Source organism: Lepidothrix coronata, unplaced genomic scaffold (assembly GCF_001604755.1).
Source record: "Lepidothrix coronata isolate B3197 unplaced genomic scaffold, Lepidothrix_coronata-1.0 Scaffold32, whole genome shotgun sequence".
NCBI lineage: Eukaryota > Metazoa > Chordata > Aves > Passeriformes > Pipridae > Lepidothrix > Lepidothrix coronata.
In genome coordinates, this window is record NW_016690212.1 from 6,694,305 (window position 1) to 6,721,125 (window position 26,821).

The 26,821-nt window shown below is 38.8% G+C and overlaps 1 protein-coding gene across 2 annotated transcripts; it reads right to left on the reverse strand.

The window, feature by feature from the left end:
- Nucleotides 1–3,779: 3,779 nt before the first annotated feature.
- Nucleotides 3,780–26,528, reverse strand: LOC108495642 (membrane-associated guanylate kinase, WW and PDZ domain-containing protein 2-like). Of its 2 annotated transcripts, XR_001874180.1 has the most exons (3): nucleotides 26,395–26,528; nucleotides 20,719–20,807; nucleotides 3,780–6,790 (listed from the first exon to the last, which is right to left on the reverse strand). XR_001874180.1 is itself a non-coding variant. In XM_017811584.1 (2 exons), exons 1-2 carry the CDS (start codon nucleotides 26,486–26,488, stop codon nucleotides 5,988–5,990), a joined length of 897 nt encoding a protein of 298 aa, XP_017667073.1. In that variant the 5' UTR covers nucleotides 26,489–26,528; the 3' UTR covers nucleotides 3,780–5,987. The 2 variants fall into 2 exon arrangements, 1 of the variants encoding a protein (XP_017667073.1); XM_017811584.1 differs by lacking the exon at nucleotides 20,719–20,807.
- Between the last annotated feature and the right edge of the window lie 293 nt (nucleotides 26,529–26,821).

Sequence of the window (26,821 nt, forward strand, 5' to 3'; positions counted from 1 at the left end):
TTCAATTTTTCACGCTTGAAGGAGTTGAAAGGTCAGCATGAAGAAGAGCAGGTCAGCATGTGGCCACATCATAGAAAGTCCCATCACTCCTTTTTCCTCACACAATTTCTTGCTTATTTTTTTTCAGTTTAAATGTATTCTACATTTACAGCAGTTGATCTGTGGATGAACAATAACTTTCTGGATTAGTCTGCATCCATATGTGGTTTTTTCCTGAGAGGGACATCCATCCATCTCAGACATGGTTATTTTGGCATTTCCTGCGTGGGAGTGGAAGATGATGCTCCAGGCCCCTGTGTGTGTGAGTATGAGTGGGTATTTGTGCACTTGTGTTCCTACCTTGTAAGCAAAACTCTTCTTATGGATTAATTGAACGGGCAGAGTGACTTACTGCCATAAAGGCACTAAAGACAGGAATGGCAGAACATAATTGTAAGATTGGCTGTAATTCAGAGATATTGCTTATGCTACTGTGTCTTGACAAGATATTTTGAAAAAAAATTGCTCTAAGCTCAGGTGCCAGCTATGGAGATAAATGTGTGATCATGTAACTATTGTTAGAAATACTAAGAAAAATATTGCAGAACCCTCAAGGCTGGACTGAGCATGCGTGCCCTGGCTCCAGGAGGATGGTGGCAACACAGAGACTACGGGTACTTACTTGGGTGGTGGGGAGAGGCTGTTGCTCCAAGGGAGAGGACAGTCCTGAGTGCTGAGCAGGGGACCTGTGAGGGACTTGGGGCACTGGTGATGTGTGAGCCCTGGCTGGAGCACAGCTGTTTCTGTCCAGATAGTGCACTGGATTTCCCTTTGGGACTGATGGCTAATTAAAGCGGCTCACTGTTTGGATGACAACTGTGAAGGTAAAGGTATTGTTTGGTTCTGAGAGTCTGCTTTTCTTGGCCTCTACACAGATAGTAAAAGAGCCTTGGGAGTCCTTGAGTATGATAGAGGTGACATGACACAGCCACGGCAATTCTCTCCAAGTCCTCTATTAGTCATGAGAGCAGGCAGCGTGCCATGCCTCTGTGGCCTTTTTAGCAGCAATTACAGAAAATATTCTAGGCTTCAAGAGGACAAAGTGGGAAAGGATTCTTTTGGAGACTTACAGATGTGAAGTCAATCCCTAATGGGATCAGTCATCCCTCAGCAAGTCCAAAGCCTTCTCTAGCTTTGAGCTCCATGGCAGCATGCCAAAAAACGGTTCTCCTTCACAGCAAAGCTTCCCTCCAAGCAAGGAGAAACCTGGAGGGTGACATCCTCATTTGCTGAGGTGTATTCTTTTACTTATGCCTCTGCAGTTCTGGCTCTGGGTTTCTGTGGCAGCAGTGAGGTACAAAAAGAGTATAAAAGGCTAAGACAGAAGTGTGCCTGCAGCTTTACCTGTTCTTGCCTTTGTAAAACAAATTTAGAGACTTCCAGTAGAGATCATGGCATGTTGCATCCACAAAACCCAGCCTGAATGCTTGAATCATTATCACGACAGACATTTAACAATGAAGGTAAAACATTATTTGCACTTGCAAAGGTAGTTACTGGCTGCATGTAGAGTTAGTATGTCTAATGAGTAACCACCGGTTTCTGGAGGACAAGGCAGGTAATTTGGGCTTCAGTGCAAGGTATTAGGTGTGTCTGTATGTTTATATAACACCCAGGAGTGTGTTAATGTCTTGGTGTGTAACTGGTTGTGACATCTCTTAGGAGAGGTGCGTCACATTGAGCTGCTGAGACATGCCAGAGAGACGTTGAGAGTGACAAATGATGCCAGATGGTGACAGAGTGCCAAAAGAAAGAGAAAAAAGAGGAAGACGAAGTTCTGAGGGACAGAAGGAGAAAATGAAGAATGGAAGATTTGATCTACTGAAAAGCAGCAGCACTTACCTTAGAGATAGGATTAAAAACAAGAGCAGTGGGGAGCTGTAGAGGAAGAGATTCAGAATAGATCTGGTGGTGCTGAGAGCACATAGGATATGAAGGGGGCTAAGCATGAGATGTTTGTGTTCAGCAGAGATGGCACTAATCAGATGGAATCTCATGTTTGATGAAGATAAGCAGCTCTTTGGCAATGCTGATTGGCTGCACATTCAGATGAAAAATATCAGGGAAGAAATGGGGCTATGTTTGAACTTCTGCATCAATTCCTAGCAGGCAGCTATTTAGCTGGGGCTAAATTGTTGGCAGTCTTATCACTGAGGCCATGGAGGAGGTTGTAGCCCATGGACATATGTCCCTCCTGTTTAGAAGACCACAGCGTAGTGAAACAAGTGCAACCTGTTCTGTGTTGTAACTAAATGAAGAATGCTGTCAGTCCTGCAGCTTTCTGGAAGAAAGGATGGCATCTTTGGTGAGACCTTGTGGGAATTATTAAATTTTATGGCTTTTTTATTAAACTTGTTTGAAGACCTGCTCCTCCAGACTCTGCAGTTTGTGTGGACTTCCTAAAGCAGAGAAACACCTGGAGAAGGAATGAGCCAGAGAGCCCACATTTGCCACTGATTAAGAAAAGGGCTGCACCAGCATCTCTTTATGGGGTTTTACCAAAACTCGTCCCCAAATGTGCATTGCTGATCATAGGTTGGTAAGCTTACTTACACTGCTGCACTGGAGTTTGGAGCAGAGAGTCTGCATCAAAATAAGCATCTATTTCCTTGTATTATTGCACAGGTATGAAAAAGAGAGATTAAAAGGGGTCACAGGAATGGCACTGCAATGCAAATGCTGTATTACTATGTTTAAAAGAGAAAAGACGTTATTAACAGAAAAAGTTAGATTGGTTGAGGCTATATGGCTTCAGCACATTTTCCTGCCATACCTCTGGGTCTGAATTAGGCACACACTTGGATTTCCAGCCATGGAAATATCAGCTATTTAAAGAGCAGTAAATGTTTCTTTGAGTATCAAAGATGTTTCATAATTGCTATGTGTTTATTGTAATGCAAAATGATGTTATTAGTTCAGCTGGTTGAAATTTTCTATGTGGAACATCAATCTTCTGAAAAACAAGGCTCTGCAGAAGTTGACTCAGGCTGTATGAAGGCAAATAATTATTTTTTGAAGAAAATTATACTTTAAGGAAACAGGAAATGTTTATTTTTTCAAATGTCACATTTGTGTGAAAAATATTGCTGGTTTTCCACATCTTACAGTGTCTACAGTCTGTAAACTGATGATTTGTTTTGCGTAACTGAAGGTAAGGAGCATTTTTCTGTTCTGTTCAACGAGGAGTGTATTCAGCCCCAGAAGACTGTCTGGTTACCAATATTTTTATACCCTTATGGTGTTTTCTAAGACATTATCTCTGCAAAGTAAACTGGAAATGCAATTATGCCCCTTTCATTCAGCTTGTCAATAAAACCTTCCTAGGGCTAGTTAGAACTGCCAGATTTCTGTGGTAAATATGGTATATGCTCAGATTATTTTTTTTTATAAAGTGTATGCTCAGAAGTTGTTTCTCAGTGCTGGGAGTCTGTCTACTACCCCTATGTCTCCTGGGACTGGAAAGAGAATAAGAGTTTAGGCTTCTCCACCAAGGAATACATTTCTCTGTGTCTGTGTAGCTCATAGGCCTTAACTTGCCATTATGGAATTTGTTTGGTCACCTACATGTATATTCATAAATTGTACCATTCTTTGGAAATAAGAAATCCAAATGGATCATTTCCTTTTTTGTAAGGCAGTAGCTAATTAACTCTGCTTATATGCATGAAAATGATTGTTTCTCAGGGTAACACTTGTTACTCAAAATTAACACAGACTATATACAATTGAAAAAAGAAAGATTTTTGGATATATATTTTATTTGACAGTGGTTTAGAATATCATACAGTAAACAAGATTTCTGTAAAAGTTAATTTATCCATAGTGGTGCGTTTCATAAAAATAGTTGCTCACTTACAGCCTTTCTGTGACTATTAATACATGGAATTATATTTATAGAGATAGAGCTGTACAGGGTAAATTCACAGCTAACACTACACAGAAATATTATTTGGAATGGGGTTTAGATGATGTGCTGTCTTCACAGGTTATCGATTACAGCCGCATAAAGCAATTACTGCACAAGGAGTAGCTGTGAACTGTGCAAATTAGAGTTTATGCAAGCATAATCTCAACTGTTTTTCAGATTTCATTGTTTGCTTTCTTTATACATAAAAATAAGATACTGGGACGTGCATCTACACTACAGAAGCATTGTCCAAAATCAGATTCAATAAATTAATGGCAAATTATATTGGATTCTAGTTCAGGGGATAAAGATTTATTTTTAAAGATTTATTTTTTCCCATTAAATAAGAGTTTTATAAACAGCTACATGGACTTGTGCTTTTTTAGAAATTATAAATGGATTTTTCTTTCTAAAAAAAAAAGTTTGAAAGCTGCAAAATCCTTGACTTGAGGCTTTTCAAATAATTGGACAGGAAGAAACATGTCTATAAATTTCACAGTCCAGTGCAATGTTTGAGACATACAGTAATGTGCTAATTTCTTGGAACAAAGCCAATCTCAATCTAGTTTTTCAGCAGAGCATGTGAGGAACTAAGATTGCTAGTGAACAATAATTTTTAAATACGAATTTTTGACAGTACTTAGCTTTATGATTTTTTTTTTTTAAATTACCAATGTATTATTGCCCAGGATTTTGTTTTAATTTTGACAGACGAATAAGCATATGCACACTTACACAGACACACACGCATCTTTTTGAAACAAGATAATGACTGATTGACTGAACTCGGAGTTATTTCCTGTGAAGGCAGACTGGAATGTTTACCTGGCACTTAAGGCTTGAAATTCAAAACAGACAAGCAAGAAAGATAAAAACAAAGAGACAAAAAGAAAAAAAATTTGAGAAAGGGAAAAAATGATAAAATGGAAACCATTTTAAAAATGGAAATATATTGAATTTACTGAATGAGGACACCAACAACTGTATTTCAGAAACCAGTCTAATTATTGTTTACATGTGCCTGAAAGGCACCTGCTCTGCCAAACTGAGGGGATGAAAGGTGATAGTGTCCTAAATAAATGTGGATGGGTATGAAACAAAGCACTGTTGATAAGTGATGCTATCATCTTCTGCAGGAAGGAAAGGCCTTTCCTTAAGGAAACTGCAGCTTTTTCTCTGTAGCACTCCTCCTTTCATTACAAGGGCCTTGCAGACATCTGGGGTTTGAGCCTGACCAATTGATTTGTGTGCTACCTCACAGTACTTGGGGAACCTGTAATAAATCGCTTTTGAGAATAATTTTCAAATACAACTCCACCCTAACTCCTTTCCAATGTACAGAAACATGGTTTGTTCACAAAAATGGCAGTAGAAATGGTATCACAGAAACTAATCCACTGGATTCCCCACTCCTCCCTTAGCTCCCAGTGAACTATGCTACGGGGTACCACGTGGACTATCCCAAAGCGTTAACAGTGGAGACGTGTCATGGGTGTACAGTCCCGAAAGATGCTTCAAAGAAACCCTTTAACCCCTGTCTAGATATGTCGAGAACAATTTATTTACAACATTTTAGCTCCACGAAAAGATCCTCTCTCGCTTTCAGCTTGCTCCGTGCAGTTTTATTTAAGGCGATGTTCCAGTTTGTGATTGCTCTAACTTGTTCCAGTTTCTTGATATAAAGTTTGAATGAAATCCAAGTCCTTCATGCAGTGGGAAAAAAATGCTAAAGCTACACTGCACTATCCTTCTCTGATGTACTGTCCTTCATAGTGTTTTGGTTTCTTCCATAGCTGCCAAAGTCCCTAAAATGGAACTGGGACTTTAGGGTCGATTTTAAATCTCCGTGTTGACTATATGCTTTTGAACTTATTAGATACTGTGCACATTGTCATGGAATTACACACTAATGTTTTCATTCCTCAATGCTTTGTGTATATGTGTGATAGTTAAAATAAATTAAAACAAACCAATGTGAGACAAAAACTAAGAAGAATGTTCTGCGTCAGTTTGAGACAGTTAGAGGGCAACAGTCCCTTGCTTATCTGCTCATGGCAGAAGTACCAGACTTCAGGACGCTAGGTAGCTTATCTGAGCCAGGTATTTTCCATGGCCCTGGGGAGACCGTTGCCTTTCGAACTGTGGTGTTGGTGCTGCGAGTGCTAATGGAGTGGAGATGTCCCTTCCTGGGGAACTCGCTGGGTTTCCCATCAGGCTCCCTCTGGCTGTGGTCCATATCACTTCCAGGCGAGCTGCAGCGGTTGCTACTGTACGTCTTGGTAGCACCTGTATCGATCTTGACATGGTCAGATGCTGCAGCTGACTTCTTCTCACTGATGTTTGTGGATCTGTGATCTTCTTTTTTGCTAAGAGATCCTCCTCTCTTGCTTTCTGGCTTCCTCACCCTCCCAAACTGTTCATCACTGCTGGTTCCAGCACACACGTGCTCTCTTGCACCAGCCTCGATCATAATGCTGTGTCCCACCGCTTTGCTTTCTGAGGTGGGCCTGCCACCATCAGTGGTCTTATTTTTGCTTTCTGAATATCCTTTCCAAGAAGCCTCTTCATGCTTTGACCTGTCTACCTTTTTAGGACTTGCTGACCTTTCTCTTTGTTCTCCTAACCTTTTCTTTTTGTGACCGTTCACCGAAAGCTCCTTTGGTTTCCTTACATCATGTTCCCTCTTGATATCCCATGTTGGCTCTAGGCTTATCTGGTGAGAAGGGTCAGAGGGTGGGGCTATGTGTGATGAAGATAATGGTGAGATTATGTCTTCGAGGGAAAGAGCTACTTCCGGCAGACCTGGGGAGGTGGCAGAGGGAGCACTCCAGGAGTTTGGTTCGTCTGTTGTAACAACAAAGAGAAGAGAGTTGAGGGTGTATTCAGCAGCACAGGGTGTGTATTGCACATGCACATGTATTCTAAGCAACACTGATAACCAAACCATATACCAGACTTAAACCCCTCTGTTTCAGGTGAGGTGAAACTCCCAGTGGAGTCAATAGGGAGGAAAACAAAAATAATGTCTCCACCAAAAAAAAAGTTCAGGAGAAGTAAGAAGCTCGTAACTGCAAATGCTGAAAACCCTGGTCTTTTTTTTTCCACACAGGTTCTGCTTTCCTCTGCCTATGTTAAATTATTCTTAAAATAATAAAGGCACGTGCTCATGAAACCAAATTGCCTCTTTTGTAGCTCTATAATGGATTTCTTAGCTGGGCAATATCAGCGCTGTCTCTGAGGACAAATGATAAAGACTATCTGCCATCTATTAAACATGGCCCTACAAGCATATAATAGTTGACAAGAATTTGTAGCTCAGATAAGGTCATCATTGAATTCTGTCTCATATTTTTTCTAAACAGATATAATATTGCAGTGTTTATGGCCCCACAATTCTTATAGGGTACTTACAAAGCTCTGCCTTTATATCACAGTGTCAGCCGCTGAGTCTCCTGGTTGTGCATTTTGAATTTCCCCTGGTTACTTAGCCTCAACACAATATGGTTGGATCATGCAGATCCTGTTTAATTTCGATAAATAGACATCTCCTTTGCTGAATTGCAATGATTTTCCTAATCCACTGGTAAAAATCAGAATATTCTGAGATGCCTTTCTAATGCATATACATCCTAATTTCTTTTGATTAACATTCTGGCAGACAATGAATCCATCATGATTAATGACAGCATGACTCCTATTCTTACCCATCTACATAGAGGTTAGAGAAATCACTGAACTTGGCTTATGTCATTCTCTGTTTAGCACCATTGCCTGTCTTTGAACGGTATGAGCAATAATCTTGTCAGAGACAAAGGACTATCACAGGAATCCATGGAAACAAGGTGGAACTTTTGGCAAGAGCTGCATATTTCATGTAGGACAAAATGTAACCACCCAGCTAAAAAAACAAGCATGGACTTCTGCAGGTCAGGACTAGTATCTCTCAGTAATATCAACTGCCCTTTGAAAGGTAATGTGTATTTTTCTCAGTGCTACAGCTGCTTTCAAATTTTCATGAGGATGCCCATCTTGAAAAATAGAATGGGTTTTACTGCCCAGCCTGGGATCTGTGGCTTGCTTGACTAAAATGGCACTTTTAAGTTAATAGTTGGATTGAGTAATTGCTGTCTTGCAGATAAAAATAGGAGAGACAATAGTGAGGGGGGTGACGTAAAGGGAAGGAGCAGCACTGTTAGCTGAGGAGCTATTTATTTTCCCAGATGGTATCTGTCATATGCTTTTGCATAATGAGCATATGTGTGGAGAAGATTAGCATTTGAGAGGGATAGAAAGTACACGTTCTGTGTAAGACAAATAAACCTTGAGCTGGGAATCTAAATGGGCTGAGGGTCTCAACTGAATTTAAAAAAAAAAAGAAATCACACTTTCTTACCCTCCAGTTAAGGCTGAGTAATGTACCATCTGCTCCCTGCTTGGCACTTGAGCAAGAAAAAGATAAAAGGAAGGCTCATGGATGTAGAGTGATCAGCTCCTAAGAGTTTGCCTACAGAAAGCATCGACTTTGATGGGCTTGTTCTTTACTTCTGCTCTTCAACACCACTACCCTGGTACAAGACCACAGCCTGTGCCTGATGGGGGAGGCGCAGAGCCTACCCTGGCTCTTTTTCGATCTGAAATCCATGGGATCCCATTCTGTTTAACACTTGAATCAAGGACTGTACATGGGGCTCAAGTCACTAAAACTATCCTGGGTCTCAGCATAAAGCCGCCTGCGTTCACTAGCAAGGTACCTGAGCCAGCTCTGAAGAAGCCACCCCGAGCTTTAGAAAATTAAGTTTGTACTTTTCATGGCATTGACACTTGTCCAGAGGGTAGAGGTGGTGCTGAGGGTTGGCCTGACCAATATATTTCTTAATTACAGTCTTATTTCCCAGTTGTCCATGAGATGTTGTTTTTCACTGAATGGCAGTGAAGAGTAGTGGGCCATTATCCAGTCTTGTCCTAGTTTTTGAGAGCTTCTGATTACAGAAATAGCTTGTTACTTTGGGTAGTATCAGCTGTACACCAGTAAAAACACCAAATGGCCTGCAGCAGCAAGATGCTTTCAGGTAACAAGATTGCCTCTGTGGAAAATGTGCCACTATGCTCAAATCAGCTGTTCCTCCTCAGGGAGGACAAACCAGATAGGCCACCATTGAGAAAAATGGTGGAAAAAACACCTCTTGTGACTCCTCTGAGGCATGAAGGACAATATGGTACCAGTTATTTCTGGGACGCTCAGGGGAAGAGACCTGGGGGTGAGTGGCCTGCTATTTTATTCCCTAGAGATGAGAGAACTGATTTATTAATGGGCTGTCCTCCTAGACAAGTTTCTTTTTTTTTCTTATATTTTCTTTTTTTAAAGGGGGCAGAAAAACAATCAAATGTTGCAGTGAGAAATCGTAGCAGGTTACAGTGTACTTCAACAAAAGTGAAGCAGTGTATCTCTTACGTATAGTGATATATAGGCATGAAATATATATAGTGAAATATAGGCATCTATAAACTAGAATATGCCATATTATATGCATTACTGCATTACTGGATCTTATCTCTCCCCCAGAAAACCCTAAAAAAAGGACAAGTTGGCCAACTAAACAAGAAAACTGGTAGCCACAACTTTAAGGGAATTTTGGCTGTAGGAGAATCCCAGATGGGTCACTGGCTGCAGTATGTTTAAAATAGTCTGTATTTCCAGTGGTTGGGGAAAAAAATTGAAATAAAACTATCATTTATATTCTGTAGCAATACAACACTTGCAAGTAAGAACCAAACGACGTTCTTTAAGGTTTAAGTACCATCAAACTGACAGAGCCAAACCCAACCTAACCTGCTTTTTCTTTCAAATGAAACAACATTATGTAGAAAGTCATCCTCAGCCTTAGTAGAAGTTAATGTCAATAAGCTATTGTTGCAATATGTCACTCGCTAGTGAGGAGAATACTGATGTGAGGGTATTGTAAGCGACTTCCCTCTAATGTTTGAACATTATGGGAAAATATAAAAATTACCAGAGTAGCGCAAAGTGCAGTAATATAAGTAATTTGTTGCTCAAAAGAAAAACCTTTTAAAGAGCTGTGTTCAAGCCATAAGGGTTCATTTGGACTTGTTCAACCAGCACTAAAATGATTGCTTTTCCATAACTAATACAAACAGGAGAAAAATGCAAAATGTTATCCTGCAGAGCAGCTGAACTAATAATTTCTCTTTATGCTTATACTCAGGTTCTAGCTGCATTTTGGAAAGGTTATTAATATTTCAGAATATTTTTTCTGTTGATCTAAAGTTTTTTATAAAACCTTTATGTTAATTGTGAACATAACCTACTTTTACTGTCTGTTATTCCAACACATCTCAAAGCATTTTGTAAACATTCTAAACCAGAGACAGAGCACCAATTTTATTTTTTTATCCTTTTACCTCTGGGAGGAACTGTTTAATAGAGCATGAACTACTAATGCCCAAACAACTTGCAAGCATATGAGAAGGATATCACATTCAGTTGAAACTTCTGGGGAGAGTTAGGGACAATGTAGTTTTAAATTTGTTTCTGACTTTGTCACCATGGATAACATCCTTATTGTGAGAGAAATTGTTTTTCAAAGGTATACATCTCACTGAAGGCTAATAGATGCCTTCCTCCCTTCCTTGAAGGGATAAAATCTCCCTTGACCTACTAATTTAGACAAAACAAATGAGCAGCACCATAATCTGTCACTGTGATAGCATTTCATTTGGTGTAATTTAGTAGGTGTTTTCTGGGTGGTTTTTAGGTCCCACAAGCTACTGTCATGCGGGTTGGTGGCACTTCTCCATGGGATGTGTAAGAATGACTCACCTATGACCTGGTTTGCATAACTCCCAGGCAAGGAGTAAATTGCTAACTGAGTAAGAGACGCCACAGACACAAGATCTTGAGTGTGTGGGAGGACAAGTAGGAGATGAACACAGCCATTTTGGAAGAAGAGTGACGAGGGGAAAACACCAGGAGCAGCAGTTTTCCATCGAAAGGTTTTTTTGTTTGAGGTAGAACTGCCACATACACGAATTATTTGTTTTGCTATGTCAGCCTACACATGTTCAATGGAATGGAAACGGGGGCACTACTCTCATGTGTCTATTTGATACTCTCTTAACTAAAGCTCACTCTTCTACCTGGATTCAGTGCTTGCTGATGTCTTATGTCTGAATCACTAACAAAAGAAACCTGGCTTTACTGCTAATGGAGAAGAGAGCTCTGCCCATCTTAATTTCTGAGCATTGCCTAGGTACTAAGACAGAGAAAAGAGCTCAGCCTCCTGATAAGTTTATTTAACTTCCTACATTACTTATATTTTCCTTACATATTGCCTTTCTAAGATTCTGTCAAGTCTAGTCTTGCTATGCTTATCTACTCTGTCAGGATCTCAGGTCAAAAGAGGTTGGAGCCCTGATTTGTGGATAGGTTCTCCCCTAACATCAAAATATTTCAAATAATTGCTTGGTAGTTTATCAAGGACGTGTGATTTTTCATTTGATATAATTATCAATAAATTATTAATACTAATTTATTGAATAGTTCATAGTAATGTTAAGAGTAAAAATCATATCACATTTTATTACTTATGTACAAAATCTCTGTCTTTTTAATTTTCAAATTATGTGAATAATGTACAATATATTAAAGCTTTGAATGCTTTCATTAGTCTGAATGAAATGTTTTCTGCAATGTCTAAGCAGCTGTTCTCATATCTTCCCAGAATTATTTTCCTAGGGAATCAAAGAGATTTTGATTAAATAAAAAATACGATGCTTTATTCCCCCCCACCCCGCCCCATTTTTTGTCTGAAATTATGGATTGCCAGGAGGTAGCAAACAGTTCTTACAGATGCTGCTAATAAGAAAAATGGGACAAATTGTCCCCTGGTGAGTATCCACTAATGTTGGCAGTGTTACACCAGGAATGCATTTGGCTCTTTCTCATTATAGCTTGACATGTCTTTGATATTCCTGATTGCATTGGTCTCCTGCAGCTTTTCTTTAACACTCTCTGAGGAGGGATATTTCAGAATATGTAAAGAATCTTTAATCTTTTATCCTGGAACTTCCACAATCTAGACATACGGCACCCTTTGTCTCATGAAATAAATGATTCTCTAAGGTTTTGATGGTTAGAAGAACCCTTGGTACTTTCTGTCCAGCTATCAGCTTTATGGAAACGTGACACTATATTCCACCCTTACCCCCAGCCTCTCCCAGAAAGTGCGTTGGCAATGGGCTCTGCCCCCACCTTACAGGCTGCCTGTACTTCTGGCTATAAACTTGCACTTCTTGTTAATTATTCAATATGCTATGCAAATGTTTTCTCACAAATTGCACTTTGCTTAGTTTAAAATTACACTTTACTTGTCTCCCCTTTCAATGAAATCCCCATTCAGATCCCTGAACACCAATAGCTCTGGAAGCAAACCTCAATGGATTTAGGTACCTTCTGCTGTGATATGGTCCTTTGTTTGGTCAATCAGGGTGGACACATCCAAGTGGGATAGCCTTTCCATCATTAGCACTGCTGCTATGGTTTTCTAAGCTATGATGGTAGTGTGCTATGGCTGCAAAGTGATAATTCTATGTACAGAAATGACACACATTCCAAATACATTTACAAAAATAAATCCAGGTTATATTCAGTTTTTTTAGTATATGAACTACTTCTGCTTTCCCTCACATGCATTTAAGTGATCAGTTTAGTATTTTGAAGTTTTGTTTCTTTTGCAATGAAAATCTAATTTAATTCATTGCTATCTCAAGGTAACCCCACTCATTATACTGCTTGTCTGTTTGTACTTAGTAGACTGGTGACTCATGGAGACTCTGGATGTTTAGAGAATTTTATAAATGTAACTTTAAATGTAGCTTTGCTCAAGAGTAGAATCTTTCTGCTTTCTAGTAATTTGGGTTTTTTTGGCTTGACACATTTGTCTTTGCAAGGTTTGAGGATGGTTGGTCAGGGTAACCAGACTTAGTTAACAAAGCCATGAAAAATTACAGGAAAACAAACATGCATCTCAGTCCCAACATGTTTTACTTTTAAATTTTGTACTCAGCATTTTCACAAAAGTAGAATGATTCATTAAGAAAGACTGACATTTGGAGTATGAAACAAGTCTTTCTGTCACCAAAGTCATTACGTATTTTTATTTTTGTCACTGGTCAAATACTGGAAGAGATGGGCACCACAACTTCTATTGGTGGCATGGCTTCTACAGACGTCCACAAGCACTGAAGAGATGTCACTGTAAATGATGTTTAATTTTACGTCCAGAAAATTCAGTCACTGACCTATTCCAACATTGGGAAGCACAACTCTACATCCTGCTTGGCTCAGTTCCCAGTGCCATTGATACTCTGATGCCCTACTTCTTTTCATGTTACTGATCATTACTGATGAGCAACAATTTAGTTTCTTTGGATTCATTATATCCATTTTCCATTGTATACTTTACCTAATTATTAAATGGAAGATGCCCTAAATATTTTTACAGCAGATATGGTCCTTACACAGAGTCCTCGCAAGGGCCATCTGATGAGGCTTTGAATGATCTCAACTTAGGTAAAATTCACTTTTATTACCTTTTCTGTACTTGGCATAGACTTTTTTAGACAAGTGCTTTCATGTTCAGAGATCTAATTTGAGAATTACTACAACAATTCAGAAAGAGCAGATTGTTAGCTATGCTTGAAAGACCAAATCTAGAGAAGCTCAAGAGATGTTGCTTGGTTTTCGAGCTAAGGGAACAGAGAGAAAGGGAAAATTTAAACTTGGGGCAGAGAAAGCAAAACTGTATTCTGTAAGGAAAAAAATTTAAAAATCCTTTAGAAAAATGTGGAATGTTTTCATGAAACAAGAAAGCCACACACATTGATTTGTGTTTGCTTTAATCTGTAGCAAGCACTATGGATGAAAGCACTTTTCAATTTTTTATGTAACATATTCTTTAAATATGGTTAACAAAGAAACATGGGAAGTGATTGATCTGACTTGGAGAGTTCGTATTCCTATTCTGCACTGGCTTTGATCCTACATTATTATACCCAGGACATTCTCAGTAAATTCCTTTCCCTGAGTTAGTTCTTTAATTATGGTCCTGCTTCATCAGTATTTTACTGTCCCTACCATTTGAGATAATAATTTAATTGCCTCACAGTCATAGAGAAGTGTCTCAAAAGACCTCTGGAAATAGATGTGGGCTCTTCTGTTGAACATGTACACAACCAGTGTTGGGGAGCTCCTTATGGGAAGCCCTTTTGGAGGCTGTGGATTGAAGCTGAGTGGATGAACACAGAGATCTATGCCCATGATCCCACATCAGGCCCTTTTTAGCAAACACAGGCCACTGCAAGTAAGCGGCCTGAGACATTTCAGCCTAATACAGGAGACGGTTAATGAATTCAGAAGCTCTCAAAGTTTCTGCCCTGGAGAGCAGTGGACTGGATGTCTCCGGGACTTGGGGTGCTGCCTTAGCCCTTTCCCTGCAGCTGGGCCACAAAGCATCATCCAGGAGTTGCACTCTGGGATGGTGGAGCAAGAAGGGCAGAGGCAGCACCAATTGCAAATCCCTCGATGGACAAAGCTTGCCTTCACCTCATTAATGGTTGGAATACCAGCTTTTTTGTGTTACTCTGCCATTGTTCACCACTTAAAAATAAATCACATCCATAAGCAATTTCTTGTGATTTTGTAGTAGCACCCAATCTCTACATCGTTTGGATCTCTCCAACAACATCAGTTACACCTTATAACAGGGTTGAGATTTAACACTGCCCTTGCAATAGCAAGAATGGAAAAGGGTAATTTTTCTGTGCAGAGAAAAGTTAGCCAAAGCACAGAATGGGAGAGGGAAAAAAATAAAGAGCCACACTTACAAACAGGTTGTGTTTACCAGCAAAGTACTTGGTTTTCTTTGTTTGACAGACCAGATGAAAAAGATTAGTAAACTATGAGAAACAGGTAAATTAATTTAGTGAATCAGTTTACTAATTTCTCAGTCACCATTGCCACACTAAATTCCTGTAATAGTCTTCTGGCTGTGAATCTTAAGGCCAGATGATTATGAGTACACATTCTCATTCCAAGACCCAGTTTAGTTTATTCAATAGATATGGATATAGTAAACAATCCTATCCTTTAAATATTTAAATCATCACGCTCAGTTATCTGAGTGAATTTGGCAGATTTGATTTTTCCTTGAATCAAGTTAATCTATCTGTATAAATATTGCAGGATTACTCAGTAATACTGAAGAAGCTGAAATGAAGAGCTGCAGCCTGTACAGTGCTTTTATCTCCTGCTGCAAACTCCTCACTGCAGTGGCAATGTTAAGTCTGTGGATAACTTAAGTGCTAGTCTTGAGTGATGCTGCCCTAACCACACATTATCATTCACTAGGTCCTTGTGACCACTCATATATTTATCATCTCACATATTTATCAGATCACAGCTATTCAGGTAAAAGAAACTCATCCCTTCAGTAAAGAAGGTTTTATTTTTTTCTGTGTGGTCAGCCAGTAGAGTAGAACTGCAGAAACCTCAGTGGTTCTCTTCCAGAGCCATGCTGGAGCTGGAAAATCTACATGGGAAGTTAGTGTATAATTAAAAAAGATAATGACTTTAAAATTAGTTTTTATTAATAGAATTAAGCCACATTAAGTCATAAAAGGTGTTCATAAATATGTTAATAGGATGTGTGGTATTAATGAAAAACATTCTGCAGAGACTGAATAATTGAAGAGTTGGATATTACACATATAATTAAACTTAAATATTAAAATTATTAATTACCACAGCTAAAATGAGTGTTAACAGTAGGCAACACATTCTGTCAGGTCAATAAATAGCTGTCACTACTAAAAGTATGTAGATAATATATAAAATTTACTTAATAAGTGAGGAAGTCAGAGCCTTTTGACTGTATATGAAATGTCCCTAGACAGTTGTTTCTGGCAGGCACTGAGGTTCTCACTTACAAGCTCAGCAGGAACTTAAGCAAAACACACAACCTAGTTTGAACTCAGGGCACAAAGCTCATGAACCAGTAGTCGTGTTCTGCTTAGGGTAGAAGCTGTAGAAGTAGTTTAGGGCCTCTAGACAGTGAAGGTGCAGAGCTGACCCTGGGACCACACTTGCTGTCGGGGCTGTTGTGGTATCTGATATCTCTGGGACACTGAAACAAATTTATCTGAGAACCGAATAATGAGATGGAAGTGCACACAAAAATGAATGTCACGTTGCAATATTCAGCTCCTAATGAGTAAACACAAACTATATGGTGTTAGAAAACCCAGATGTTCAAAATTCTGGGTTGCATATGTGTTGCTGTTGCTCAACAAAATACAACATGCTCTATGGTCATGTTTGTTAAGCATCGGTTGGAGAATCACAGTTACCTCATACTGTCAAAGTAAAAAAACACATGCATTTCATTTCCTAAGGGTTTTTTCCCAAGCTAGGAGTAACAAGCAATGAGAAATCTGATAGAGGCCACGACCTCTGCTAACCTTTCCCTGCAGATGGGCCACAAGGCATCATCCAGGAGTTGCACTCTGGGACGGTGGAACGAGAAGGGCAGAGGTAAGACCAATTGCAAATCTCCATGGACATAGCTTGCCTTCACCTCACTAATGGTTGGAATAACAGCTTTTTTGTGACACTCTCTGTGTGATCATTTATATTCATCTTATTTTTGATGCCAATGACAAGAAGTCATGAGAGGCCCTGTTAGTTTAATTTAGTCTTGGGCATCACAGCATCAGGCTACTGGCAAGGCTTTTCTGATACATCTTGATTGGATGGTACAGGAATATTCCTGTATTGTGCCTTCATATTGCTCCCTTCTATTCACAGCTTTCTGTGGCAAGGATACCACTGCAGATATGTAGGGAAGCTAACTATGTTTAAGAACAAGTTGGAGTGATGAAGTCTTATTATAAACTGGGGGCTTGAGGCAAATGCGAGGGACTGTGAAATGAGCAGCAGGAGAGGAATTTTCTGGGATATTATGCTGCAACAGAAGACTGGACTTAATCCTGTAGCAAGCTGCAAAGACACAGGAAGTGTTACCAAATTCCTGTTTTCCCTATTTATCTGGATTACAGGAAGAAAAGAAAAAACTGATGCTGTGGAGACAGAGGGATGGTTGTGTTCTTTCAGGTCCTGTATTATCTTCTAGTATTGTCATCTGGATGGAAATACAGGAAGTCATGAAAAGAAATGTTAGAAAAAGATTTGTGGGTGGGACTTTCCTCTCACTGACTGGTAAGTCTGCTTGCCACTTTATGTGAGCAAAACCAGGGATAATATTTGTTCATCTGTTTTATTCACTGGAGTTTAGCTGTAATTATCTACACTTTACACCATATTAGTAAATCTACTCCAGAATATTATATTATGATAATTAAGCCTCAGTAATAAGAGAACTTGCTCAACAGCCTTATTATTAAATCTTTGCTCAGATGTGGGGGGACACTATCAATTTTGGTGTGGATTATAATGAGTGTGGATTAGTGAGGTTCTGCTTTAATAATAATACTGAGCAGTCAACTAGGAATTTTAATCTTTAAAGTGCTTCTCAAGCATTAAATAATTAATCCCCATAACACTCCCATGAGATAGGTAGGTAAATATTACTATCCCTGTTATACAGATGGGGGAAGCCTGGGGTAGGGTAGTTCAGATAGACTGGCCAAAGCCACTGGGAGGGTAATTGCTAAAGAATGTTTAGGACTATGGAAAGGACCCAGTATTTTTGCATTTAAAAAGTAAGGAAAAGGTAGTGATTTTCTGGAGCTCAAAAACATTACCCCAAAACTGAAAATGTCTTCCCAAGTGTCCCTCTTTTTTTCAAAACTGTGTTTTCTATTTCTATATCAAGAGATACCTATGTAAGAGTTCTACATATCTTTTAAAATAGAAATTTGCTATAAGACAGAAATAACTATTGGCACCCACTTATACATACACATCCACTGTTATTTAATAGAAGCATGTTCTGTTTTTCTGCCAGCTGCTACATATCTATTAAATACTAAAGACATGTTTGTTAAGCAGGTTTTAATATTCAATTTTGCCCTTGAATAGTTTTTACCCATAGCAACAAAACATTGTAGAACCTTTGGGAGCCCGTATTCGAATTGCCTGATGGTTGTAGACCAATTTTATTAACCAGTATATTGGTTCATTTAGTTATGGTGTGTTTTTTTTTTTAACACACCACAGATTCCTGAAATTAAGTTGGTATTGCTAGAAATAAGAAGGTGGTATTGGAAATGCAGCAGGAATATGAATGAATGTTTGCAGTTCCACCAAGGTGGTCACAGACAGAAAGGGCACTTTTCCAAAATGGCTATTGATTTTTACACTGACATCAGATGAATGATATACAGGGTAGTTCAAGTTTCGAATAACACCCAATCTCAGCTCTAGAGATTTCTAAAATGAGCATTAAAAATAGGATGAATGGGATCATCTGCTCAGTACTCTGAAAAGGCAGGAATATCTTCAAAGTACAGGCCAAGATGCTTTAGCCATTTATTAAACAAACATAAAAGCTTCAGACATTCTAATGGAGTGAAAGAAACAGAAAAATGCATCAGACTGCAGACTGGAGATTTCTGAAGGATATAACTATATTCAAACAATAAAACCACAGTATAAGATCCCAATTTTTAATCTATTTTTTTTTTCAGTATAAATGCAGTGGTCACTAGTAAGGGCTACCAAATCCATGGTGCAAGGAAGCATAGGCAGGTATCACTTGATCAGCATGTACCTTCCAAACTACCTGCATCTCTCCTGTGCTATATCTAAGTTCAAGTAAGCCTGCTGATCATCTTCCAGAAGTGATTATTCATACAAAATGGAACAATTCCTTTGGGTGAAATATGGGCTCATAACGTTATGGTAGGGCCTCTCCTAAGGCATACTAGATTGGTCAATATATCTGTTCTGCATCAGGAAATTTGACTGCTTGCTCAGTGATCTCATGAATTGGCCACATTTTTGGTTGGGATAAGCCCCATCAAGATAGGCTCTTTAGGAAAATCCTTCCCCTCCAAATACTTGCATTAAAAACACAGGAAATGGAAACATTTTATAACAAACATATTTTCATTTGACATGACTTTTTTTATCAATCAAGTATTTCAGTTTTGATGTTGACCAGAACTAAAGTGCTTTTGACTTTCTGGGTACATTTTACTGAGAAAAAATTTCTGTTGTAACACTTTCTGCCAAATAAATAATGAGAACCATTCACAGCTGTGTGACTGTGCAAAATAACTTTAGCTATATTTATAGAGGATTTACATTTCTATTTATTCTAGGAAAAACACTTATTTCCTGTGTATGTTATGCTACAGGAGGACAAATAAAGATGATGCCCAGAAAGCTGTGGTTATGAACACATAGAATTTGTGCTGGAACTGCAGTTCATTGAACTGACAACTGGGACTTGCAAAATGGCCCTAATGTCAGCCTGGTTATCCAACCTCACAATCTCTCTGAGCTACATTTAGTGAAGAACAAAGCAGAGGTAAGGTGAGAGTACAAGGAATGGTGCAATTCGCACTTCTACCCTTTGTGGCTAGGAGGTCTTTGATGGTGACATACACACTTGAACTACATGGGTACATTTCCAAATACCCTTATATGTGCCCAGCTCTGCAGCAGCAAAGTATAGGCAGGTGTCTGTGTTCAAAAAATTCTTATTTATAGACACAGATTAAGCTCTAACGGGAAACACATGCAGGCAATTGACTACATTATCTGAATTTGCACTCACAAGACTGAAAACTTAAAGCACAACTTCCTGCCAGGGTTCTGGGGGCAGGAATTCTGTGGGCATCACGCTGGGGGAGCTGCTTGAACCTCAAAGGCTGGAAGAACACCTTTGAGTAAAACTCCTTTTCTATTTCCAATCTGTCTAGTTCAACATGTAAGACTGTCCTTATAATTGTAGCAAATATACTACATTGTGCAAGTCAGCAGCACACAGAGCTGAACGCATCTGAACACTTCTGTGTTTTCTGTGATGACAGCAATCAATAAGAAAATAGAAAAAATAGGTTTTCCTTTTCCTTTACTTTCCAGGTATCACATCTGGGCCATGACTCTGTATTACAAATTAGATGTATCTGAACAATCTGTGCAGTTGGACCTGATTCTATGAAGAAAATGGCTTGAAATCAAGAGCAAAGTGCTTTGTGTGAATTCAGCATAACCATGGCGTTTAAAAAATGAGTGTTGCCTTACAGCATGTTCCAAAAAGTCTTCACTTTTACCTTAGCTATTTCTTCAAGAGGCTGCATATAAATATTGTTTGAGATCAGCATCTAATTTCTACCTCCATATTATTAATACTTTTGCAAGCCAAGTGCCATAAAGACAGGGAAAATTATGGTTTTGATTCTCAAAAGGTTAAGATTTTCTACCTGAAAAGTCATATTCAGAGGATAAATTTTTGTCATGAGAAAAAGTGGATATATAGCAGACCTATGACAGTGTTCCTTACACTAGCAGCAGTGTAACTTGAAGAACTCATTATTTAGGATATTAAAAGGCACTTGTAGAATTCATAGCTGCTTTGATGTCTAAGATAATCAGTTATGAAAGAAAAGCTGAATACTGTAGAAACTATTAAGTGAGCTAGCATGTCAGAAAAAGTTGGAAAATACTCAATTAACAGTTGTGAGAAACAAAAGCGTATTAGAAAGATAATATACATGCAGAGTTTACAAACCGTGTCTTTAGGGTGGCCCAATAAGTAGAAATATGGGGACCCATGCTTGTCACTTTTCATGCACATGGAGAGACTGGAAGGTACCATTCCTAAAGGAAGGGGAGGAACAGCCTAGGACCAATCATTAGAATTAACAGAACCAGTGACATAAAGACATTTTACTATTGTTAGAGCAGAAAATTCTTAGTAAGTTTAGAACGACTGAGTAAAAAGCTTATATGTAACAGGAAAGAAGTATTTCTGTAAAGCTAAGACAAATAAGCATGCTGTAAGTCTAAATATTAGTGGATTACTGACACTACTGTACATATATATTTCAGGACATAGATTGACCTGGACTATGGATATAGAGTACATCTTGAGGTGCTTCCTGAAGGAGTCATAACAAATCAAAAGCAAAGGGTTTAAAGTATTTAAGAACTGTGCCAATTTATTTGTATGAAAAATCCTTGTATTGGTATCAACTCTGACATTTTTTGGTTTTGTTGATGGGGTAGTGCTGAAACAGGAGATAAGAGTTTCTTCAAGGCCCTTCAGAAATGACTTACTGCTAAATAACTTGTACCTTTTATCTGTTAACCAGCAATTTGTGTATGCTGAAACTTTACTTCTCGCATACAAAACTCTTCCTGCCTTAAATAGACAAAACTGAATCTAAACTCTAGTTCTGTAAAATCACCTGAGTCTCATGAACCCATGGGGTGAGTTGTGTACATAATTTAGCATTGTGTGAAGCAACAGAGACTCCAAAAATACACAATTCAACTCCAGGACAGTTAAAAGTTTGTCTTTTAACAAAGCCAAACAAAGCAGGGGGAGAGAGGTAAAGGGACCATTGTTGTGTAAATCCATAAAGCACCAACCATCATCACGACACAGATTCCTTGTTCACCAAACCTCAAGGATTCCAGTTCTCATGGCTCTGTGCGTTTTAGCATCGTATCATGAGCTAGCACACTCAGGACTAGATCCATACTTCGGCACAGGACAATGGAAGAGTTTTCCAAAATCTCAGTGTGAATGGTCTGGAGTCTCTAAAATCCTGCTTCCTGCAGGAGCTCTTAAGCAACTTAAAACAGTGGAACTTGAGTAGAAACCTGATATCAAACCTGATAAGATGATTTTGTAGTCCCAAAAGTAGGAAGATGTTCCTCACATCTTTCACTGAAGGTGAAATTCAGTGTTTTTTGCTCCTTCCAGAGTGCCAGACAGAAAGCATCCGGGGCAGGGAGGAGGGATAGAGTCCATCTACAAGTGCTAACTGTGCCTCAGCCGTCACCTTTTTACCCTGTTTGCAGTAATTTGATTATAGACTCATTACTTTCAGATACTTCTAGGTACTTATATATTTTAATGTAGCAGTGAGCAATGAAAATTCCAGTCAGGAAAGGCCAGGAGCAGTAAGACAGAAGAAGCAAGCTGCCAGGACTGCTGGGATGGAGAATGAAACATCCCAGGCTTTCCTAGGTACCTTCCTCCAAAGGTATTTAGAGAAAACAGTAATTGTTCTGAGAGAAAACTGAAGTTTTCTGAGGCTGATTAGAGGTAACTTACCTCCTGCAGAACTCATTGCTGGATAGACAGACTAATTTGCAGTTTTACTTCCTTTTTACTTTTACTATTTTGGGATTTTGTGAACAGTTTTCTCTCATTTTACTTTTAGGGATGGCACTTCATCCCAGTGTTTGGCTATACAAAGTACATGTTCTTCTCATGATGTTTATACAGCAGATTTTTGGAAGTGCTGCACACCCAGTAGCTCCTGCTGAAAGTCAGTAACCTCTTAGGTAGGTGCATACACAGGGAATTAGGCAGCCATTGCAAGGAAAGTCTTGGTCTGTCATTTTATTCAAATATTTTTTAATGCCTGTCTGAGAAGTGCTCAGTGCTACAGTGATGACTGTGAGTTTTGTGTCCTGTGACATGTATGAAATCTCACACTCTCTCCAGCCAGACTTCTCAGGCATTACGTATGTTTCAGGATCAGGATTCCCAGCAGTACTCCTAGTCTTCCTTGCACAGTAATGTGATTTCTTACTACGACTTGGTTCTCTGGAGAACAAAGCTGGCAGACTATTTGCTATGAAACATGATGCTGATAGTCTCCGGGTTTGGATGAGCTGCAATAATTCACCTTCATTGGAAGCACAGTTCCTCTGGCTATCCCTACCCTCAGCAAACATGTTCTGAGATGCTGGGTGATAAAACAGCTGTTTTCTAAGCTTCTTTTGTTGCACCCTGCAGTCAGCGATTGTTTTGGAGCATTAATCATATCTGTGCTTGTTCCCTTACATTCTGATGATACCATACATGCTACAAGGGGATTTCTACCTCTGAAGTGCTCTAGGATCTCTGGCATTTATTTTCAAGCAAAATCAGCAGTTGGAGTGGAGGTAAATTATGCATTGGCAGCACACTATTTCTCACCCTAGGTTGGAATAGTGCTTCAGCTCAGTCAGAATTTTCCAAGATGTACAGATTTCCAGGCATTATAAACTGACATAACTCATTCAGGAGACTTACACCCTCCCAGGAGCTTGTTCTTTGTTTCTTCCCTGCGTGCTTTCTTCTTTTCAATACGCATTCTTTTCTTTCACAGATCACTTTCTTATCGTTGATGATTTTCCCTTAACAATGCATTTACTGATGTCAATCACATCATCATTCAAACACTGATATTTCTTGTACTTAAATATATACCACCATATTTTGTACTAACAGAAACTTTGCACTGAAATTTAAAATTTAAAAATTGATTGTATTGTACAGGGAAAATCAAGAAGCTGGAGACTGAAAGACGATAATATGATGGTTTGGGCTGGTTGGTTTAAGTTTCCTCTTTTTAATGCTGTGCAACTAAATGCTGGTGCTGTTGGAAAGATCTTTAAGCAGCATTACTAAAACTGACTTGGGAAGTCCCTGACCATTTTGCTTGTCAGATACTGAGAGAGAATATCCAGGAGAGGACCCTGCTACACTTGCACTGTTATTACATTTCTCCCTAGGCTTTTGCTACACACCACCATCGCAGTCCTGTTACTAGCTCAGTCCTCCAGCCTTGCATTTTTATGCTCAACTAAGTATTATTTCCCACTGATGGTCTCCAGAGCTGGACCCTAATGAGAATAAAAAATATTTCTGACATGTTCTTGCTAAAAAAAAAAAAAAAAAAAAAAAAAAGCCATTTTGAAATATAAAAAGAGCTTGACATAGTTGTATTACATCTCAACTGTGAAATTCTGACAGGAAGAGAGCTACTAAATACTGACTAGTCCATATGCTGTTCTCAGAACCATTTTATCCTCAAACTTCTTTGACATTTTATGTCACAGTCTTCTCTGCATTTGGTTTTCCATTATCTGGAAAGGATGTTCTTTCTGGGGGTCTCTAACAGATGTTCTTTGCAGCATAATGGCTTATCCTTGAGATATGACCTTCTTCAGATGTGGCCTCTCCAGTATTAATCATTTCTGCTGGTTAATTTCTGTTTCTAACTTAAAATTAAAGCAGGCTGCTGTTGGATTTTAGGGGCACCTTGTTCGTAGAGTATTTCTCATAGCTTTGGGAAATGACCAAGGGAGGACTTCAACGTCTGAAGTAACTCCGGAACACTTTTTCAGTGCAGTAGGACAAAGAACTTTCAAGCACAGCTAGTTAGTTCTCCCATTTGGATCTGTAAGCTAGGGATGCAGGTAGGAAAATGGTCTGATTAAACAGCACTTGTTTGGAGCAACTTTTATTTTTCAGTATTCTGCATTTTTACTCAACTAATGCCAAGTATTCCAAATGCCTTTCCAAATGGGGAGCTTGGCTTTAAACAATCCTGCAAAGTCACCTTGTCTCTTTCTGTTAGCACTAAAAGCTGTGTCTGGTTTTCTATATGCATTTTCTACTTGTGATCTTCTGTGGTAGGGAAGGTTTGTGCACATTTACACCTTTTGGAAGATTTGTTTTCCCAAAGTAATGCTATTTACACTGAAATTTTTTTACATCTATATAAATTTTCTTATGATTCTGGAATAATATACAGATTTATAAGATTATATAAACGATGGAAATCAATTTTGGTTTTGTTTAAGTGCCATTCAGAACTGGGATCTTAAGAAAGATTTGGAATGGGTCTGAACTACAGTTGATTCTTTGCTCATAGCAGCCTCATGGATCTGTTAAATTGTTTGCTGAGGAACTGGAGAACTGTTGGTAAATGGTTCTGCTACTTGAGAAGGATTACTAATCACTTTATCAGTCCTGGATGCTTGTTTGTTCTTTCATTAAAAATGATCCACCTCTCCCCACAAAAAAGTTTTGGAGATGATCTGAAATTCTCTTGGAGGACTCTGTGAAAGGATTATACACCGGATATTAAATGTTTTAGTACCTTTTTATCAGAACCCCTGAAAACCACTTTGGCTTCGTTTCTACTCACCAAAAGTATAATTCACTAACTTTATCACCAGATGAGTGGGTTATGGCCCACATTTTCTGGCCTTAATCAGAAGCTCTTGAAAGCCGGAAAAAATACCTACACTGTCCTAAGTATTGGCTTAGTCACAGAATTAGCTCCAGTTTAGAGAATAAAATGGTGCAATTACCATATGCACTGACAGCCAGGAAAGCACTGACTTTCGGTGGAGCTGACTTAATGAAGAGAAATAACGAATTTATGTTGGTAACAAAGACTGACCTGAACCTACAGTTAAGCCCAAGTATTACTCTGAATTTTCAAATGTTACTGTAATTTCTGATTCTAATGGGAAAGGATGCTGGAACTTCAAAAGTAACGTAAGAAAGTTTAATAGAGTTTTGGACCTCCTAGCATAAAGAGGTAAAGGACTATTCATTAAAAAATAACCCTTTTCCTGAGAGATATAAGGCCCAGAGGTGCACATCATAGAACTTATGTAAATATATAACCTGATTTCAGAGTAAACCCTGATTTCAGTTTTAAAAAAGAACTTTTTGTCTTTGAAATTACCTTTGGATAATTTATTTTTACTTCCTGTCATTGCAGTTATGAAATAAGGTTTCTATATTATCTAAATGACTTACACTTTTTTTAAATACTCAAAAAAGTCCCCAAAGTCCCTCTGAAGCAAAATATGAGACGAATAGATCCTGTTTTCTCACCACAATGAGCAAAGTCCCCTTTTTAATTGAGAATTGGCTTCTACTTGATCATCCGTGTATATCGTCGGAGATTATATAATGGGTAAAGTTGTCAAAGAAAGCAGTACATTCCTGTTAATATTTTGTGTCTCAACCTGAGCCCCTCAATTTCATGGCAACAAGATCACCTGCTGTGATTGAAAATGCACAGAGAAGTACCAATAAAGGAAGAAAAGGAGAGTTTATGGACAAATCAGTAACTCCCAGCACACTCAGAGATGTCCCCTAAAAGGTTCAGAGTGCTTCCTCCAATGCACATCTTACAAGCCATTGCCTGTGTCGGGAGGGCAGCAGGCGACAGTGATGTACACACATATATGGTCTTGGCTAAGGAAACACTTAAACGTGTGAGTAAGTCCACCTCTACTCAGGTAAACACTTAAGCCCATACTTAATATGCCCCAGGAAATTACACTATATAAACATCTTCAATTGCCACTTAACTCAAAAACAAAATAATTAATTTATACAGGTTCATGCACATAGAAAAATGTAAAGATAAAAACCCACCATATTCTGGGACCTGGCCTGTTCCACGTTTCAACAACAGTCGCACTCTCCTGCCACCAGACTTGATTAGCTCTATTGCTCTGGCATGTGTCATGTCCCTTGTGCTTTCTCCATTGATTTCAATTATTTGATCTCCTACCTGTCAGGTAAGAAGAATATTGAGTCAGACAGAATTGCAGTAAAATGAGCATTTCAGAAAGAGACATATTCAATGGATCACAGGTTACTTGAATGACAGACAGACACATCAAGGTAAATTTGTTCCTGTCTGTCTGAGGGATATTACTGGCAGATCAAATAACCTCCAAAGTGGATTCTGAATATGGTAAATCAAATGCTGCTTGTCTTCTGCTGAAATCAGTGTAATACCTTTGTAACTTGCCTCACATCTTTTACATGTAAGAGGTTTTTGTTGAATTGCTTGATA

Coding starts and splice junctions, on each gene's coding strand:
- LOC108495642 (XM_017811584.1), bottom strand. CDS start 26,488: ATGACACATGCCAGAGCAATAGAGCTAATCAAGTCTGGTGGCAGGAGA. Junction 6,791..26,394: donor AGGCCAGGTCCCAGAATATG/GTGGGTTTTTAT, acceptor TTGTTACAACAG/ACGAACCAAACTCCTGGAGT.